This window comes from Stigmatopora argus, chromosome 4, assembly GCF_051989625.1.
Source record: "Stigmatopora argus isolate UIUO_Sarg chromosome 4, RoL_Sarg_1.0, whole genome shotgun sequence".
NCBI lineage: Eukaryota > Metazoa > Chordata > Actinopteri > Syngnathiformes > Syngnathidae > Stigmatopora > Stigmatopora argus.
This window is the reverse complement of record NC_135390.1, coordinates 22,235,490-22,257,195: the sequence shown is the minus strand read 5'-3', so window position 1 is coordinate 22,257,195 and position 21,706 is coordinate 22,235,490. Positions and strand designations below refer to the sequence as shown.

Below are 21,706 nucleotides of genomic sequence, written 5' to 3'. Positions count from 1 at the left end.
TGTTCTATTGGGTAAAAAGTGTATTTTTTTCTTCTAAAATGATACTATACTGATTACTAGACCTCTGTTTGATTTTAAACACATTCGATAAACATAAATAATAAGATATTCTTGTGTTTGTATATTGTATAAAATTAGCCGTCTCTGAAAAGGGGCCAAAAAAAATGAAAAGCATCACATGACCATTTCCAGATTTCAATCCTTTAGGATTATCTCGCAAACGTCTCAAATCGGCGACATCCTGCCAACCTGGCAACCCGCGCATCGCCTATTTTTAAGACGGCCTCTCGTTTTCATTGGACGAGGTCGGATTAGAGCGCCCTTCGGCCGCCCCCGTCACGTTACGGCTCGGCGGCGTCCCCGTCGGGTTATTCGCCGGTCAGGAGGAGGATTTGTTTTCTTTTTTTCCGACAAAATAAGAGGACGGAGTGCCACGTAAACTATGTCCGAGACAATTTGGCTTGGAGGGCTGGCAGAGGGTGCGAGATTAATGGCAGAAAAATTAGCATTAGCTGTAAAGTCAGTGTATTCAATTGGTAGAGTTGTTGTTAATTGCACAGTGTTGCTTCAAATGAGCAGCCAATCAGAGGAGGCAGAAGGTGGACGGTTACAAAATCTGGACGATGCTACCCTCTGGTGGCCAAAAAGCTCACGTTCAATGAGCAAGTGCATCAAATATATTTTTGAGTGTGAACACAATTTTTAGGGCATTTTTTTTGCCCCAAAAAGTGTTTTTTTTATACCCACAAAATAATTTAGCAGTTGTAAAAAATGTTTATATATTTTTGTACTAGCGTAGTAAATCAGATTTGCTCCAATTAAATCCCACTCATAAAAAAAATCACAAAACAATTTTGCAAGCATAAAAAAATATTCACACCCAAAAATATTTTTGCAAGTGTAAAAAAAAAACTGAATTTTCAAAAACTATATATATTTTTAAAAAACATAATTTTACGCACTCATTTTTTGGTATATTTTACCATTTCGAATGATTTTAATTCATTCAATATCCATCCCGCTTATCCCCATAAGTGGTCGCAAAGGGTGCTGGAGCCTATCCCAACTGACTATGCGTACCAGGTGGGGGACACCCTAAATCAGGAACCGGCCAATCGCAGGGCACAAGAAGCCAAAGGACAACCAATCAATGCACAATTAGCCTAGCATCCATATTTTTGGAACGTTTGAGGAAACCAAAGCACCCAGAGAAAGCCCATACACGCCTGAATAAAACATACAAACTCCACACTACACTAAAGACCCACCTGGGATCGAACCCTCGAACCCAGCACTGCAATGCGCACTCGCCAACCACTCCTCCACCGTACCGCCGTCCTAATTGCGTCCCAATTTTTTTTCCGAGAACTGTTTGATTTTTCTGCAAACACGAATGGTCTCTGATTCTGATTGGACTCTATAAAAACTCACAACAGGTGGCGTGTATGTGCGTGTGCGCATGTGTGTTTGTGTGTTTGTGTGTGTGTGTGTGTGTGTGTGGGAGCCAATTGTTGCGTGGCTGCCGCGAGGAGGAGCTTCTTCTTCTCCATCTTCTTCCCGGCGCCGCTCATCCAAGTCAGCCAGCGAGCGACCGAGCGACTGAGCGAGCGGCACCCAGGAAGAAAGCCGCTTAAACGGCGAGGATCGTCAAATACGCAATTGTTCCTTTTTCTACGGGACGACTTTTCATCCCCGAGCAATGACGACCAAGGCGCTCCTCCTCCTCCTCGTGGGGCTCTTCGCCGCCGCCGTGACGGCCAAGCCGGCCAGGCTGAAATTTGTGGTGCACGGTAAGCCCGCTGTTCAATTTTCATTTTCAACAATGAATCATATTGGGGCCACTTTTGCCGCCAGCTAAACTCGAAGACGTTAAAACGTCCCTTCCCCCCGTTGTTGTCAGGGTCTTACAATTAACTCAATCGTTGGCTCTTTGTTCCCCGCCATTGACGGCAGTTGACGTCCAATCCTTTTTTTTGGGGCCTGGGAGGAGTGAAAATTGGACGTCTGGCGCCGCCATTGGCAGCCAGCGTTAATTTCGGAATTTAGTATATTATTATTTGAAAATATATATATATTTGATCTTTTTTATGCCCGATTTACACCCGATTTCAAGGGGATACGGGATCAATTATATATAATAAAAATTAAAAATATCATATAAATATATATTTATAATATATATTGAGAAAATTCAGCTGCTGCCATGGTTATATAAATAAAAAACAATATATTTTTGATGTTATCTTAAAGTAGGATGGTTGTATGTGTCTTTTTGCGTTAATATACTGGCGTTAACGAGCGCCCCAAATAAAAACGGTTCATTTTTATGGCAACACGGCTTCGTTAAGCGTCGATAAAAACATTTAAAATTTAAATTAAGGCTCATTCTTCCAATTCTCCCGATTTCATCTCAATTCCGTTTGGCTTCCCGTGACGTGAAATATGGCGGCGCGCAGCTGCCCGCGTCTTTGCGCCGCTGCAATGCGGGGACCAGCGAGGCTGCGGCCGTCCAAATAACGCGAGGACGCTCTGGAAAATGCCCCTTTTGTCCCTTTTGACGCCATTCCGCTGGCGTTTTACGTCCTCGGAATCAAGGGGGGGCGGAATCAGACGTGTGTGGGATTAAAAGAAGAAGAAAAAGGGGGGGGGGGGCGCCGAAGCGCTAAAGATGACGTATGGCGTCATTGTCATGCAGAGCACACTCACTTGCGCGACGCCGCTCGCTTTTCAGCAGACAAGGTGAAAGGAAGGAAGTCTTCGGGCGGGAGGGGGTTCTCGGAAGGTGGAGGGGGGTCTCCGCCCCCCCACAACGGTTGAGGCGGAGGTCACCAGACGTTGCACGCTAAGGAATAAAAAGAGGATAAAAATATGACAGAAATCCGGTCGAAAAAGATGGGGAGATTAGCATTTTTTTTCCCTTTGAGGTGTCACCTCATTGGCTGTCAGCCACGTTTGAGTTTGATTCAGAAAATGGACCACACGGATTCATGGATGTATATGTGAAAATATGTAAGATTAGCGTATTGGCCCGAATATAAGACAATGTTTTTTTTTGCACTGAAAAAAGTGGGGGTCGTCTTACATTTTTGGGTCTTTTTTAATAGTGAATTCTTGCATCACTTCCCGTTCATTTTAGGGTGAGAATAATAATTGATAGCATCAGTTATTTTCAAAATCCACCAAAAATGCAGTTTCTCTATAAAGGATTGAACCAATTGTGATTACCGTATTTTCACGACTATAAGGCGCACCGCATTATAAGGCGCACCCTCAATGAATGACTTTTTTTTCTTCCATATATAAAACACACTGGATTATAAGGCGCCCTGTCTATTTTGGAGAAAATTTAAGACTTTTAAGTGCGCCTTATAGTTGTGAAAATACAGTACATTCTTTGATATAGCATTCGCCCCTCCCCGTCCAACAGGATTGGACATCAATGGCACTAAAATACATTTTATTGTCTTAAATGGAGGGCCAAATGCACGATTCAATCAAATTCCATGCCTTGTACTATTTTGAACACCCTCAAAACAAAACAAAAAAACCATCCCACCCGGACACTGTCTGTTGTGCCGACCTCCCCAGAACCGTCTCGCTTCCACTTTGACAAACCCGAGAACTACATCAGCATGTACCAGCAGGAAGGCGGCGACACGCTCTACGTGGGCGGGCGGGCCGTCATCTACGTGCTCACCTTCAACAACCGAGGCGTACGCGACGTACAGGTAGGAAACCCGCATTTCGGACACAATGCTCGCTCGGGGTGGGGGTGCCGGAGCCTAACCCAGCTAACTAGGGGCGCCCTGAATTGGTGGCGAGCCAATTGCGGTGCACGAGGAGACAAAAAACAATCCCTTTTAACTAATGACAATTTAGCCTACAATTAGCCTAGCATGCAGTTTTTGGGATGCAGAGGAAACCAGAGTACCCGTAGAAAAACCCAAACAAGCTAAGACAGGGACAACATGCAATCTCCACACTACAGTGATGAGGACTCACCCGGGCTCGAACCCTCGACCCCAGAACTGCGAGGCCGACACGCCGACCACTTGGTTGCCAGGTCGCACACCTCACATTCGATCAAATGGGATTGTTATAAAAAAAATGGGATTTCCGGCGCTAACGGCTAACGCCTAACGCCTATTAGCATTTTGCTAACTCTTTGCTCTTCTCGCAGATTCCGGCACCGTCGGATCAGACCGCCATCGACACCTGCAAGGCCAAGGTGGCGCCTCTCGAGGTACGAGCGTCTTCTGGCCATAAAATTGCATCTTCATCCTCATCATCATCATCATCATCATCATCATCATCACAATCAGTGCCTGTGCAAAGTCCGTTTAGACGAAAAACGACGACGAAGCAAAGCTAGCGGTCAGATTTTGGACCCAAAGACGGGCTTATCGACAAGCACGGTTTTGTCCTTTATTTTCTGGGCCTCTTTGTCTCGCAGCTGGAGTGCGACAACTTCATCACCGTCATCGAAAAGGTCAACGACACCTTCGTCGTGTGCGGCACCAACGCCGGCAGTCCTCGTTGTTGGATGTTGGTAAGAGCCAGCCGCCGGACGCCATTGTCGCTAATGTTTTCCAACTCGGGTGTTTCTTTGAAACGCCCTTTTTCCACTTCAGATTTTTCAAAGTAACACTGTTAAAACCATGAATATGGAGGTGAAAATTGGGAATCAGGGGGCGGCTTATACGAGGGAAATTGTCAAATTCAACCATTTTAAGGCCATTTTAAGCGTAAACGGCTTATACGCAGAGGCGAAAAAATACAGTTAGCGTTCTGTACTCTTACACATTTTACACTGGACCCAGACACCGAAAAACCTTGGGCCGAGATACTGGATCTTCGCATTAGACTCGTAGCATAACCCGGAACGCCGATTTCTAGTTTGCTGTCCAATTTCTCCCCGCAGGTAAACGACACGGTCCTGAGCGACATCCAAGGCGTGGGGCAGATCGGTTCGGCCTCCGACATCTCCCCGCCGTACCCCTCGCAGAAGTCCATCAGTTTGCCCACAGGTAAACCATCTTTATTTTCCACGCATTCCCCATTTTGAAACGGTCTCGACTCGTTGGCGGCCAATCAGAGGCAACCGTTCACAGCGTTTGTTCAACCTCAGAGAGACTTTTTCTCGCTCGGATTTAAGGCGAGCTTAAGTTAGTCGGCCCCGTGAGACGCTCGATAAATTGCCGAAGGATGGACTGAGGCGAGAGTGATGCCGAGTTTCGGGACCTGGCGTAACGATTGGCTGATTAAGAGGACGGAATAACTGAGAGGCACTTTTGCTAAACGGTTTGAGTGTTTACTTACCCTTTTTCTGGCGTATTAGCCGCACCCTTAAAACGGCCTTAAACCGTTGCTTTTTACAATTTCTCGCATATAAGCCTCCCTCCGATTCACAATTTCCACCTCCATATTCATCCATTTTAAAAAGGAGTACAAATGTGTTACTTTGAAGGCAAAATCTTAGAAAAAACCCTTAAAAATCACGTACCATATTTTTACTTAATAGAAATGTCTTCTATTTTTCATACGTTTCAATAACGACGTCGCAATCGACTCTTTTCATCACGTCAGCTTTCCTTATTTTCCTTTTTTTCCCCTTTTTTAATGTGATTCATGACATCCTCATCTCGTAATTGTGCCCGAGTTGATGACTTGGAGATTAATGACCATCGCCATGGCAACGCCAGAGAAAAGGAGGCTGATATGTTAAGTCTGGTGCCTTCGTCCTGCCCCTGCTTCTCCTCTTCCTCACCATTATTGAGTTTAAACCCCCCCTCAGGGGTCTTTGCCTCGGTACTGCGCGTAATGTTCTCTAGCTAAATCGTAGACAAATGATTGGTCGGGCTCCAATTTTGGAGCTCTTCTTACCCAATGCTGTGTTTTTCTCTCCAGACGGGAGTTTGTACTCGGCCATGTCGGCGGTGAGCGGTCACGCCGGCTCCATCCGTCGGACGTTCGGCTCCCAAAAGCTCCTGAAGACGGAGAACATTTGGCTGCTTAGTAAGTAGGCGGAGTCACCCGCAAAGACAATTTGGTTTCGAGTTAGCGCTCAAGACAAACATACGTGGATATCAAAGTGCTGTGCTAGATAGAAAATGACTCAAGTGGAAATTTATAGGACATTTTTGCCTCTACTCACTTTATTTTTGAATTAACATTAAACTACGCTGCAAAAAATGTTACGTGTTTCAAGTAGCGCTGTAAGCTAAGTGACTTTTAGCAGTGCTGTACTTCAAGTTAGCATAATATTATGAATATTTTCATGAATCTACGTGTTAATGGGGTATTATTTTCATTTTTCATGCATGCATTACTCCCATCAGGTAATGCAAGTGAGGATAGGGAAATCTTGTGGTTAGATTTATACGATTGGATTGGAACATTATTTATTTATTAATGTTGTACTTGAAAAGGCTCATACATATATATACCTATAGATTTAGTTGAAACACTGACAATAACCAGACTTTTGATCTGTTTAGTAGAACATCAATAATTTCTGCATGAGGACGTACAATCGGAGATTTTGAAAATCTCATCTAATTAAAAAAAAAAAACTTGGATCTCTTTAGTGGCACTTTTTATTTAAGAAAACAAATTACAAAAAAAATGTTGATAGGTTCACCAAAGGTATTCCCAAATTGACCTTTCAATAAAAGAGGCATCTGAACTGATATCCTTTATTTCCTGCAAGAAGAGAATCGATCCACCCGCGTCTCCGGTCAAGATCATTCAAACAACTCGATGTCTCTCTCGCTAATTTATTCATCAGATTTTAACACCATGCCCAACAGAAGTCTAAACATTTTTGATGTGAACCATTCTGATAAGCGGATGCTTCCCAAAGTAATCCACAGTTCCCAAGAGCGCTTGTTGTGAAGCATCTTGAGAAGCCGATGCTTCCCAAAACAATCCACAGTTCTCTTGATGCAAACCAGTCATTACTTTTGCAAGAGATGTATTAAAATGCCCTTTGTATTAATGTCAATAACTCTAAAATTAAAGCAAAGCGTTCTTCGTTGCACGCACATATATAATGATTAATATTGATACACATTTATAATAATGATAAACCTAACAGTTGTTTTTGCAACAACGGTGCGATGACAATAGACATGTAAAAATCTATCTCGCTATGGGCACACACCAGTAGCAGGTGTATGTCTACTACACATAAATGATTTAGTAATAATAAAATGTAATGATTAATATCTATGAATGGGCGGCCCGGCGGATGAGTGGTTCGCGTGTCGGCCTCACAGCAAAAAAAAAAAAAAAAGGGATTTTATTTTGTGCGCTCCATATGATTTGCTGTGCGCAGAGAAGACGAGAGTAGCGCGCAGCTTAGAGGGAACATTGGTTGGGGATGGACGGATTAGCCTGGTATGCTAACTAAGATGTGGCAACTCAGACCCTCAGTTCGCCGGAGCCGCCATCATCCCGTCTTCCCTCAAGTACAAGGAGGAGATCTACTTCTTCTTCAGCGAGATCAACAAGACGGCCCGCGTGGACGAGGAGCCGTACCGGGCCCGGATCGGTCGCATCTGCACGGTAGCCACGGACGGCCACGCCCATCGCTCACCCGCCGCGCACCCTCGACTTTTCGTTGTCGCCCCCAGGTGGACGAGGGAGGGATCAAGGCCCTGTTGGCCGACTCGTGGACCACCTTCATGAAGGCCCGGGTGATGTGCGGCTCGGGAAATACGCAGCAGCAGTACAACAACATGAAGCAGGCGGTGGTTCTGACGGCGCAAGACAAGCGGGCCGGCGTCTTGTACGGCCTTTTTTCCAACGCCTGGTGAGCCCAAGAGCCGACGTGATGCGGTCCGGCGTCCCGGGTGGCTTTTTCACGGGTCCGCCGGACCTTTTTCCAGGGGGAGGACCGTCATCTGCGCCTACTCCATCGAGGATATCGACCAGGCCTTCTCCACGTCCAAGCTCAAAGGCTACAGCAGCTCCTTTGTGGGAAATCGACCGGGAACGGTAAGGACGGGTGTCCGGCTGGCCGGGTAGCTTTGAATGGAACAATTGTCCCTATTTTATCCACTAGAAAGCGCAACTAAAAGACTTCAATTTTCTGTGCGCCTTATAATCCGGTGCACCTTGTATATGGATCGATGTGAAATTCCCTTTACTACTACTCCAATTAGTTGTATGTATAACATCATCACTTACTACTACTACAGCTCCATCTAGTGGATGTATAACGCAACCCACCACCACTACTACTCCTACTACTACTGTTACTACCACAACTGTTACTACCACAACTGTTACTACCACAACTGTTACTACCACAACTGTTACTACCACAACTGTTACTACCACAACTGCTACTACCACAACTGTTACTACCACAACTGTTACTACCACAACTGCTACTACCACAACTGTTACTACCACAACTGTTACTACTACTACTACCACGACTACTACGCCTACTGTTTCTACTACTACTACTATTGTTACTACTACAACTATTATTACTTCTACTACCACGACTACTACGCCTACCGTTTCTACTACTACTACTACTACTACTACTACTACTGTTACTACTACAACAATTATTACTTCTACTACTACCACGACTACTACTTCTACTGTTTCTACTACTCCTACTGTTTCTACTACTACTACTACTGTTACTACTACCACGACTACTACTCCGACTCTTTCTACTACTACTCCTACTCTTTCAACTACTACTACTCCTACTCTTTCAACTACTATTACTCCTACTCTTTCTACTACTACTACCACCCACAACCACCACCACTGCATCTTAAAATCCGATGTGCCTCACATTAAATTATACTCATCACTTGTTTTTATACCGGTCGACATTTTCTTGGCCTAAAAAATCCGGGTATGGACATTGACAAACGACATCTTTGCTAAATTAGCCCCTGGACATCCTTAAGTCCGGTTAAGCCACTTTAGCTGACGGGGAGGCCGAAAGGATTCCAAACCAGTTTCGGTTCCAGTTCCAACCTGATGCCTTTCGGCTAACGGCTTCCCAATCGTCCCTTTCGCCCCGCAGTGCGTCCGAAAGAATTCCTCGGCGGCGGGTCACAACGACATCAAAAACCTGGGCGTGATCCGATACCACCCGGAAATCGAGGACGTGATCCGGCCGGTGGGCGTGGCCCCCTTGGACCTGCCCACGGACGACCAGATCACTCGCACGGTGGCGGACATCGTCCTGGCCGTCAACGACGAGCACTACAGCGTTCTCTACCTGGGAACGGGTGAGTTTGTCATTTCCAAGAAAAAAATTGAAAACGATTGACAATTCCTCACCCAGAAAAATCCCATTAACGTTGGCGTTTCCACCAGCACAGAAGAACTCTTTCGTTCTTTTGGTGAATAATTGATGTTTCATGTGACATCATTACCAGTCCGTCCACACGTCGACATTTTGTGATCAAATATGCACGCCGAGCCGCCTCCGAAAAATTGCCTAGCGCCGGAGGGAGATTGCCATGGCAACCCTCGCAAGTCATTTGCGCGCACGACTCTCTTTCGCCTTCTCTTTGGCTTTCTCTCTCGTGATCACAGATGTCACATGAAAGGAAGGACATTTTCTTATGGTACTTTTTTCCCCCCAACTTCATACATTTCCCGGCTATCGGCAAATTCTGCAAATCGGGCAACTCCAACTCAAAACATAAATCAAAGAAAATATGCATTTTTTTGCCATTGTTCTTTTCAGTGGCCCTAATCCTCTTTTGTAGAATTACGACATTAAAGTCAGTGTATTCTGGCGATACATTGGAGAAGTGGACAGCAGGTCCGCCTCGGAATTCCGAGATCGAGGGTTCGAGCCTGAGATCAGAATCAGAAATCTGAGATTCTAGTCAAGATCTCAGACTGTGGTTAGCGCGTCGGCCTCGCATTCTGGGGTCGAGGGTTCGATCACGGGTCGGTCCGGACTTAGTGGAGTTTGCATATTCTCCCCGGGCTCGCTTGGGTTTTATCCGGGTACTCCGGTTTCCTCCCACATCGACAAAACATGCATGCTAGGCTAACTGGCTAACACTCTAAATTGGCGTTTGGTCGCTTGTCTCCGGCGATACGTTGGAGAAGTGGACAGTACATCCGCCTCACAACTACGAGATCGAGGGTTTGAGCCTGAGATCAGAATCAGAATTGTGAGATTCTAGTCAAGATCTCAGGCGGTGGTTAGCGCCTCGGCCTCACATTCTGGGGTCGAGGGTTCGATCACAGGTCGGTCCGGACTTAGGAGTTTGCATATTCTCCCCGGGCTCGCTTGGGTTTTATCCGGGTACTCCGGTTTCCTCCCACATCGCCAAAACATGCATGCTAGGCTAACTGGCTAACACTCTAAATTAGCTCAAGGTATGAGTCGTTTGTCTCCTTGTACCCTGCGATTGGCTGGCCTTCAGTTTAGGGTGTCCTCCTCGGCTGGGATTGGCTCCAGCACCCCCTGAATCTCGGCCAACTCCTCTTCTCTCGAGTCCAATTCTTCCAATATTTTTTTCTTCTTCCGCAAACTTTGAGCGAGCAAGCTCTTTTCTCCAAGAGGGTACGCTTTCAAGTAACGACCCAGAGAAAAAGCAAGCTGCCCACTCAGCAGCCGACCGAGGTTCTGCACCGTCACCCATTTTTCCAGCCCGCAGTGGCGTTGCAAAACAAAAGACGGCGTGCCGTTGTTGGAAATGTAGAAGTTGTGGGCAGCAAAAGCACGAAGAATGCCAAGGCAATAATTCCTTTGGGGATTATTTGGCCGGCCGCCTGCTATGCAAATCAACTCCTTTTTATTCTCGCTATCCAGAAATACAATGCGAGAATCGAGAGATAAAAAGACTGTCTTGACACTATTGAAGCAAACCTTGTCGTAAGCAAATGACAACTAAAATAGCGCAATTTATCGCTTATTTATGTAAAATACATCATTTAAAAGAATTTGCGTTTTTCTTTCTTGTCTGCTTTGTCCTGACAGAACAAGGAAAAGTCCTAAAAGTTCTGCACAGCAGCGAAGGGGTCTTCATCATCTCCCAGTACTCCATGTTCCGCAACGAGGGGCCCGTCCTTAACATGGCTATCAACCCCCAAAAGGTACCCCAAAACACATTTTATTCACTTATTTTTTACTTTTAAGCTACTAGCCAGTCTATTACCCGTTGTAGGGCTGTGGTTTAGCTTATTGGATGAGATTAGCTAGTCTATTAACCTTTATAGGGCACTGATTTAGCTAATTGGATGCTAATAGCTAGTCTATTAACCTTTATAGGGCACTGGTTAAGCTAATTGGATGCTATTAGCTAGTCTATTAAACTTTACAGGGCACTGATTTAGCTAATTGGATGCTAACAGCTAGTCTATTACCCTTTGTAGGACACTGGTTTAGCCAATTGGATGCTACTAGCTAGTCTATTAACCTTTATATGGCATTGGTTAAGCTAATTGGATGCTATAAGCTAGTCTATTAACCTTTATAGGGCACTGATTTAGCTAATTAGATGCTACTAGCTAGTCTATTACCCTTTGTAGGACACTGGTTTAGCCAATTGGATGGTACTAGCTAGTTTATTAACCTTTATAGGGCACTGGTTAAGCTAATTGGATGCTATTAGCTAGTCTATTAACCTTTATAGGGCACTGATTTAGCTAATTAGATGCTACTAGTCTATTACCCTTTGTAGGACTGGTTTAGCCAATTGGATGCTACTAGCTAGTCTATTAACCTTTATAGGGCACTGGTTAAGCTAATTGGATGCTACTAGCTAGTCTATAAGCCTTTTTATGGAAGGAAAAAAGTTTAGTTTTTTTTCTATTATCTTGCCCAGACGTGACTCTTAAATTATTATTGTTTTTATTTATGTTTTTATAGGGAAACACGCACTGGTGGAGTAGCACCACAAAATCCGTTATACGCAGGTGTACAATGACAAAAAAGGCTTTTTGACTTAATTTTGCCTAACTTATCCTTTTTTTTTTTAATCCAATGTGTTTGATTAACATTTTGTCCATTTATATATATTTTTTCCAATTAAAAACAATCTCCAAATTGATTTTCTTATACACACAAACTATATTTATAACTACATTTGCAGATGACCCAATTTGGGCCATGTCGGCCGCCGCCCATGGGGTTACGCTTTTTAAATATATATTTTTAAATGACCAAAATAGTCAGTCACTTGCCCCCGTTAAGGGTTAACTCTCACAAAAGCACCCATTTTAAAGCCGTTTCGTATTCAAGACACACAAAATAATCCCCCAAAATCTGAAAAATAAAGGCACTTTCTTTACGGCGTAGGGTCACCTGTATGTCGCCACGGCGACGGAGGTCCAGCGGCTGCCGCTGGCCGACTGCGGTCGCTACGGCGACACGTGTCGCGACTGCGTCCTCTCGCGGGATCCGTACTGCGCTTGGGACAAGGCCAGGAGGAGGTGCATGGCCATCCCGCCGGGATATAACGTCACCACCGGGTAAGTCGCCCTTCATTTCTGAAAAGTCCACAAAATACAGGTCAAGTCAGACGGCCTATCTTGCGTATTTTGTGAACAATTAAAGAAGCCAAGGTGCTTTTCAAGAGAACTCAATGAAAAATATGCCCATCAAATACCACATTGGCCCGAATATAAGACGAACCCCTCTTTTTCAAGTTTGAAAAAAAAAAAAAATTTAAACAGCAAAGTCTCGACCCCGATTTTAAGACAATCGACACTTTTTCAGTCTTATTTCAATGCAAAAAAAAACAGCTCCTTATATTTGTATCACTACGGTACTTTTCGCATGTGGTATTTTTGAAAATATGCCGATATGATATCTAGGAAATGTATAAAGGATCAGTCATTCAAGAACTCATTAATTTTCTGTACTGGGCAAGGGTCGCAGGGGGTGCTGGAGCCTATCCCAGCAAACTACGGGGGATTGGCCAGCCAATCACAGGGCAAAATGAGACAAAAAACAATCCCTAATAGCAAGGGAGAATTTAACATACAATTAGCCTAGCATGCAGCTTTGGAGGATGTGGGAAGAAACTGGGGAACCCGGAGAATACCCAAACAAGCCAGGGGAGAACATGCAAAGTCCACACAGTGAGGCCCCACCTGGGATTGAATCATCGACCCCAGAACAGTGAGGGCGACATGCTAACCAACTTCCCTAGAAGGAACCGAATCATTGTAAAAAAGAAAAGAAAAACTAATGTCTTTAGGGTTACTAAAAAGCAGCTTCATGCGTGGGTTTTATCCGGGTACTCCATTTTCCTTCAATATCCCAAAAACATGCAAGCTAGGCTAACTGTAGGCTAAATTCCCCCTATCTAAAAGTGATTGGTTGTCTGTCTCATTGTACCCTGCAATTCCCTGGCCCCTGTCTGGTCGCCAATAGTTTGCTCCAGCGCCCCCACGACCTTTGAGGATCATCCCTATGCAAAAAATGAATAATATGTTTAGGCCATCAAGAATGTGAAACGGTATTAAAACTGAACAAGTGTCATTATCAAATGAGTGTACTACTACTACTACTACTACTACTACGAATAGTACAAGTACGGAGTACTTACTGTATATATATGCACATACTCAACGTACTTGAGGAGCATTTTTACCGCAATATGGGACACCATTAAGGCAATATTTTTTGTTTCATTGGCACATTTTGGGTGACTAATTGCTCTTCGAGAGCGTTTAAAGAGCAATCTAAGTTTGTCCTCTGTGTCTTTTGGTTGAACAGGACGCTGATCCAGAATTTGGACCAATCCAATTCGTCCGTTTGCGGGGAGGCTGCCGGTGAGCCCTATATCTCATCTATGCATCTTAATTAAAGCGCCGGTGCCGGTCGGGAGATGACGATCACTTAATGGAGCTCGGGCGGAAAATGCAGAGGGCGGGATTTTATTTTGCTTTTTTTTGTTGCCGGGAAGACGACTTTGAAGTGGAGAATTGGAATGACGCAATCTGGAAAAATCAGAGTTTTTTTTTATTCAGGCAGGCAGCCACGATTAATCGAGCAACGTAAAACTAATTCAAGATTAAATTAATTGTCTTTTTGGGGGGGACTGATATTGCAGATTTAAAAAAAAATCGTCATTATTATTATATCGTTGATTTAGCAATAAATAAAACAAATACGAGTTAATTGACGGCATTCAGTCTTCCCGTTGCACGTTGACATAATGGCTAAAGTGGATGTACTTTAAACAATGACGGTGCTTTAAAGGCTTTATTGCTTCTTTTTTTTGTTGCAACTCGCCCACTGCATTCTGTCTGTGAAGCCAGGAAAAGTAATTAATGAGCCATTGTCAAGCATTGTTGGAGCTCAAGGGAAAATATGGCCTCTGTTTAAAGGCGATAAGTCATAAAAAGGAGGAAGAATGCCTTCACTTAAAGCAGCGGAAAACGTAGCCGTGACAGCAATCCTTCAAATATTGCGAATATTGCGGTTAATGTAGACCAGACAAGGCCACCATAAACCAAAAACTGCAAAGTAGGGTTATTACTACCACAATACATGTTTTCGCGCCTATACAGAAATACAAGTACAATGATCAAAAAGTGTATATTTATTCAATATTACAGCTATAGGCATATCAAATTAATGTATTTATATATATAGTATAATGTGTATATAAATATAAAAATGTAAATACTGCACTCCATGACCGGACGATTCGGCGAAAGACGTTTCACCGACGGACATTTGGCCGACGGACAGTTCGCCGAACGGACGTTTCGCCGAAACGGGATTCACGCGCTCGCCCCGCCCCCGGATCGTGTGTGTACATGTTTTTCAACCTCGGCCCGCGGGCCATATACAGCCCGTTACAGATAACATTCATTTAGGAATAACAAGGGCATGTACTGCCCCCCGCTGGAGATATTTCTAAATACAAGTACGTACTACAATGTGCTGCCAATTTTTTCTATTTTTTATTTTATCCTTGCGTTTAAGGTAGTAGCCATTTGGAGATCACGCAGAACAGTACGTGACAGAAGAAATTGAGAAAATACTACTGTAATGAAATTGTAAATCCAGAAATCCTACTCCAGAAAACACCAGCATAGAAAACGTTGAGATTAATCTTTGAATTAAGGTTCTCAGCAAATCATTTCGAATATATATATTTCCTAAAATAATGGGATTTTTTTTTTTAAATTAAACTAAAAGTAAAAGTGTGTTCCATGGCATTTTCAGGTATTGTTCTCTAAGCCTACCCTCCAGTCTGTCCAAGGCACTTAGAATTTCACATAAGTCTTCTAGTGTTGTTTTTTCTCAGTGTCAGACATCAATCCCCAGTTTTTATAAATTACATTGCATGTCCAAATGGCTACTACTTTAAACGCAAGGATAAAATATAAAAAATTGGCAGCACATTGTAGTACGTACTTGTATTTAGAAATATGTCCAGCGGGGGCAGTACATGCCCTTGTTATTCCTAAATGAATGTTATCTGTAACGGGCCGTATATGGCCCGCGGGCCGAGGTTGGAAAACGTGCACACACGATCCGGGGGCGGGGCGAACGCGCGAATCCCGTTTCGGCGAACTGTCCGTCGGCCAAACGTCTTTCGGCGAATCGTCCGAGTACCACTGTACTCAGTGAAAATAATTCTTCTCTGCCTGATATAAACCCCAAAAAACAGGTTCATTAAAGTTTTAGTCCAAGTCCTTTGTCTTCGGTCCATTGTCCGGGATTACTGTAGTCACAAGGTTTCTTGAAATCAATTTGGCACTGTGGGTGAGTGGTTAGTGCGTCGGGCTCGCAGGTTTGGGGTTGTGGGTTCCATCCCAGCGGGGGGGCTTTCACTGTGTGGCATTTGCATGTTCTTGCGTGGGTTTTCTCCAGGTACTCCGCTTTCCTCCCGCGTCCCAAAAACATGCAAGCTAGGCTAATTGACGCTAGACTGTGCCCAGGGACGAGTGTGATTGGTCTGTTGTGGATCTGTGGCAGCCCTCAAGCTGCGCCGGACCTCCCCCAAGGAAGTGGTGGTGCCGTTCAACACCTCGGTCTTCCTGCCCTGCCGAGTGCGCTCCTTCCACGCCAGCTACCGCTGGGAGAAGGACAACTGCATCAAGAATTACCCGTGCCTCTTCTCCGGCGACTTCTGCGTGCTGGGGCCGGCGTTGGACACGCCCCTCAAGGAGGGCGTCTTCCGCTGCATGGCCACCGAGGACGGCTTCAAGGTGGAGGTGGTCTCCTTCAAGCTGGCCAACGGCGCCCGGCGGCCGGTCCTCGGCGCCGGGCCCTCGCTGCTGTTGGCCGTCGCCACCACCGCCGCCGCCGCGTTCTGGCTCCGTTAGCCGTTAGCGCGGTCGGCGTTAACCGCGTATCCTTAACGGCTCCCGCTTCACGGGAAGTCCGCGGGAGGTTTGGTTCACCGTGTGAGGTAGCGTCTCAAATTAAATCAACAAAAACGATAAGCTATCATCGTTCATTCATTGCCTGGCTTTAAACGGGCGCTTTTATTGTGGAAGCCGATTGAAAGCGGTCAAAAAGGTTGGGACGGGAACCCGGAAAAGTGCCGGAAAAAAACAGCGCCAACAATGAGTTTAATTACAAAATAGATTTAAATCTTTCTTTTTAATTAAATGTTTTGGATTCACGCTCAAATGATGATTTGGGTCAATTTTTAAATGTATATGACATATGTGGATTTATTTATATTTGATAGGATGATGAGAATCAATTTTACCAATTCAACTTTAAATCTTGCACAGGATACAAGAAAAATACCTTAGTATTATTTTTGCTAAAACGAAAGCTAGCAATTAAATAGATTATTCTATGAGAAAGAGATTGTTTTTAAAGGAAGTGACCCCAAAAATGCCCCCAAATAAATAGGAAGTAACTGGATATCAACAGGAAATGAGCCCAAATTCCCACCTAATCGACATGAAGTGACCGCGAAATGCCCCCACTTATCCTCCGATATCAACAGGAAGTGAGCTGATATAAAAATGCCCCACAACCAATAGGAAGTGACCCTGATAGGAACCCAGATCAACAGGAAGTGACCCGGAAATCCCCGCAAATCACCATGAAATGACCCCGGAAAGAACCTAAATCAACGGGAAGTCACTGGATAACAACAGGAACAGACCCCGAAATGCCCCAAAATCAACAGGAAGTGACCTAATACCATGCCAATTTCTCCAGAAATTGAATTTTCTAGTTCTCAGTCAGGTTCATTTTGAAACAATAAAAATTGGCGCTGTTTTTTTCCGTCGTTTTTGGTCCCCAACGTGGGTGAAAATCAGGGCTGGACCGTACATTCCAATCACCGATTCCCAGTGAACCAATCCTCTCGCGGCGTAATGCTGCGTTCGGACCAGCCGCGTTTTTTAGGGTGCGCCACGACTTCCCGTACAAAATCGACACAAATAAGAGCGGCAGTCAAAACGCGTTGTTGCGATATAACGAACTAGCCGCTGAGTTGATTTTAGCGTGACAGATTTTGATTTGGGGCGACGAGAAAGCGGGCAATCCAATTTTCGTGCGATTAATTTTTGAGTTGTCCAAGCAAAAATTGGACTGGGAGAATAGTCAACCTATGAGATGGTTCAATTGGGAATATTACCAAAATCAAGACATGCATACAAAAGTGATGAGATTCAAAACTACTACTACCATCGAAACTACTTTAGGCGTCATATTAGACGAAAAAATAAAGTCAGAAAAATACGAGATTAATATTTAGACAGTCATACATTGTAATATTACAGAATTAAATCAAGATTACAAGAATAAAGTTTAGTCTAATCTAATCTTAGATGATAGTACTTTTGCTGCAGTTTACTTTGACTTTGGCGACGTAAGGTCTGTATCAAAACTACCTTTAGCGTAATATTTGTAATAATAATATTATCATATTACGAGGGGAAAAGCGTCGTTTAAAGTTTGTTGTTGTTTTCTTGCTTATTTTTAAATGAGGTGAATTAGGAGTCGTTTAGTTCTCAAGACTTTTGTAAAAACATAAAACTACATTTATTAGTCTTAATGAGGAGAACATAATCATAATTTGCAAGATTAAAGTTGCCTTGCTTCTTATTATTACGTTGGGTGACGTTTTTTTAGTTTTACACGTTGAGAGACCTTGATTGAAAAAAAATGTCCGAAAATTGAATTTTTTTTTAACGTTACGTGAACAGGAAGTTGTCAGGGTTGCGCGGACTTCACTTCCTGTCCACGCGAACGCCAAACAGCAGCATTTGGTCGTGGCGCAACCGAACGCGGCGGCTCTCAACGTAGCATCAAAGCTAACAACATATCCAATCAGTTGAAAACAAACATCAAAAAACCAGGCCGGTATTTTTGGACAATTTCTTTGGATATTTTGACTTAGACTGCGCTTCTTTGTGGATATGTGAAAGTTTTACATCAGACATCTTTCATCAATTCTTATATTGTTGGTAGTTTTGAAGAAAAAAAAAGCAGATTTTCAAGGCCTTAATACTTTTGGGACATCAACTCCTAAGCACAATTTTGCAGTTGATGCAGAATAGCGCGTGCTGACTGGGACTTGGGCAAAAATCGCCCGCCGGCCGGACGGCCGGGAGGAAGTGGTCGATCGACCTTCCGGCAGGAAGTCGCCTTGCCAACCGACCGACCGACCGTCACTGTGTCTGACTCGGCACCCCCCACCCCCTCGAGCCAGGGCGTTTTTTCTCGCATCTTTTTAACGCGACGCCGCGATGTCTCGTTCACAGCTTTGCCGCCTCACGTTGGCGCTTAAAAAGGTCAAATTCATCGAACGCCGATATTTTGGAAAGTCGGCGTTAAAAATCTGGATTTAAACATTTTTTAAAAATCTGGATTTAATTTTTTTTTTAATCTGGATTTAATTGTTTTTTTTTTATCTGGATTTAAATTATTTTTTTTTTAAAATCTGGATTTAAACATTTTTTTTTTAAAATCTGGATTTAAACATTTTTAAAAAAAAATCTGGATTTAAACATTTTTTAAAAATCTGGATTTAAATATTTTTTAAAAATCTGGATTTAAACATTTCTTTATAAATGTCCCTTTTTATTTATTTTATTTATATCATTGAAAATAATTTAAAACCGCCGTCAATAGCGCCCCGCAAGGGCCATAAAATTTTCAAACTCCGCTTTCAATTTTCTACCTGAAACCAAGTCAAAATTCTGCTGTCATGCTAGCATAACATCCAAAGGAGAGTAGCGTATTAGCCCGAATATAAGACGACCGCCTCTTTTTCAAGTTTGAAAAATGACTTTTTGAACACCAAATTCAATTTTTATACAGAAAATAATGCCAGTACATCAGAAACAAATGACGATAACGATGTTGAGAAAAAAACATGTTATTTTGCCTTATTCAAATCAAGAAAAAACTGCACTAACCATCAAAGCGTTCAGCATCAGCTTTAAAGATATCTGGCGCCCTCTAGCATTGCGAATGGCCATAATGTCTAGACCCCGAATGTAAGAAGACGACTTTTTCAGTCTTACTTCAATGCAAAAGACGGTAAACCTGTGAGCAAGATGTCGCGGCGGTCGTTTTTCGCAGACCTCGTCATAAGGGCAAACATTTTTACCGAGAGAATCTAAGAAAAAGGCTTCATTTATTTTAATATGGTATTTCGATTTGTGATGTTGCGTACGTTGTCGCTGCCAGTGCTGATTTCCGCCATCGCTGCCTCTTCACCTCAACATTTGTCTCCACGGTTTTATGTTTGGGTTTGTTGGAACGTGATGTGTAAGCGTTTGTTTTTAATAGCGATTCTCAAAGCTGTGATGCTCGCCGTCAGGTTAGAATGTTCTGCCGAGCGGCGACAAAATTAAGAGCCGGCTCGCCGCGCTCGACGTTCATTTCATTTTACGGGCAGCGCGAAAAAAAAAAAAGGTCTAAAAACAAAAGCTGCGTTGAGCCAATTTGATCTTTTCCGCTTTTTACTGCATGAGTATTGCGACGGCGCTTGGAGGTGGGAGACGCCGTCAACCAGGTTAAGCTACGAAATCTAGTCAAGGTTTGACTTGAATTTTTTTAAACGCACTGAAGACATTTTTTCCGTGACTCCTCCCACCTCTGACGTCATATCTAATGCCCCGCCCCCACCTCGTCAACGCCTTTATGGTCTTTCTGCCTGTCGACTAACTTCATATACGATAATCAAGCTTTTTTATACGAGCTCCTTTATAGTTACTCAGCCTATCGCAACGAGCGGTCGCGTTTCGAGATAAACATCCGCTCGACGGACGCATAAAATCAGGGGTGTCAAAGTTACTTGCTGCCATTGACCGCGCTAGACGTCCAATCCAATTGAGTCAATTGGACATCTATCATTGTCAATGGGAGGCAATGAGTTCATCTTGCATCACTTCCTTCTCATTTTAGGGTACTTACGTGTCACTTCCTGTACATTTTTCGATCATTTCCGATTGTTTTTGAGGGACTTTCTTGTTCGTTTGTCGCTTCCTGATGATTTTTGAGTATTTCTGGTAAATTCCTGTTGCTTTTGGGCCATTTTAACGTGACTTCCTGTTGCTTTTGGGGTTCCTTATTAACTCATCGACTGCCATTGAAGACGCCATTTTGACCCTCCTGCATTAAATCGGCCATATTAAAAATCCCGATATTTGACGTCCGCTTTAACGAGAAATGGTATCGACCGCCGCCATCTTTGTCACGTGGACTTTCGGGACCGGTCGCTCGCTGTTGTGTCGCTCTGAGGTCTTGAGTGATGTACACGATGTTTGCCCACCAACATTGTGTCTTGTTTTTGATGTCCATCACTTAATACGGTAATCAAATGATTCATTCGATATTAATGATGCCATTGTTTTTTTTTCAAAAGTTTATATATATCTGGTGCAATAGATATTCATGTAACAAATCTTTATTGACATGTGCGGTGGAAACCAATAAAATATGACTAGAAATTCCGACTACTGTGGTTTTTGGGGAACAGCTGGGTGATCCAGAGCCAAGATGGCGGCGCGCACGGACGGGTGCAGCGGCTCTTTGCTCTCCAGTTTGGCGTTTTGTTTTCTCAGTCTTATCGTTATTTACGAACATCTGCGAGGCAAACATTTTCTAGAGTCGTCTTATTTTTTATTTTTTCATTATTTTAAATACCTGGAAAAATTTCTGCCTCAATAGAAAGTGATGCAAAAATTGAAAAAAAATAATAATAACGTGACCTGGAATTGCGCCGATAGATATCATAAAACTGCAATCTTATTTTTTCCCCTTTTTTTATATAAATATTACATTAAATTTATTTATTACTATGTGAAAATTATATTTTATGAATAAATATTTAAAAAATTATTATTTACAAAATGATACTTTTGACTCATAATTATAATACTATTACTTTTGTCAAAAAGAGTAATGCCAGGAAAAAATAATAATAATTTAATTCAAGCGATGCATTATTTTGTAAGGCATTCCTACAGTGGCATTAAAACTGATCAAACACGAACCTTCTCCACATAAAAATAAGCAGGTTGCCGCAAAAACCTTTCATGAAAGGCTAAAGGTCAACGTTTGGTCCATAAAAAAACATCAGCTCCTCCGTCCAAAATTTGGACTTTTGATTTGGTCCTGCTCCAAACAAGACGTTTTCCTGAACCGCTTCGCTCGGCTTTTCTTTCCGTTTTATTTGACGGCAAAAACTAGTCCGACGTCAACGAGGCTGAAAGAAAAGGTCGAGGGACGTCAAATGTCTCGGACCAAACGAGACGCTGC

The 21,706-nt window shown here is 43.3% G+C and overlaps 1 protein-coding gene across 1 annotated transcript; it reads left to right on the top strand.

Annotated features, from left to right (window-relative positions):
* The first annotated feature begins 1,527 nt into the window (after positions 1-1,527).
* On the top strand, positions 1,528-20,895 carry LOC144072693 (semaphorin-7A). Its single transcript, XM_077597906.1, has 14 exons — positions 1,528-1,790; positions 3,589-3,728; positions 4,181-4,243; positions 4,454-4,549; positions 4,922-5,027; positions 5,908-6,015; positions 7,427-7,566; positions 7,635-7,813; positions 7,890-7,998; positions 9,059-9,266; positions 10,982-11,097; positions 12,302-12,474; positions 13,727-13,782; positions 15,944-20,895. The coding sequence occupies exons 1-14, from the start codon at positions 1,700-1,702 to the stop codon at positions 16,291-16,293; spliced, it is 1,935 nt and encodes a 644-aa protein (XP_077454032.1). The 5' UTR covers positions 1,528-1,699; the 3' UTR covers positions 16,294-20,895.
* Positions 20,896-21,706: the final 811 nt, after the last annotated feature.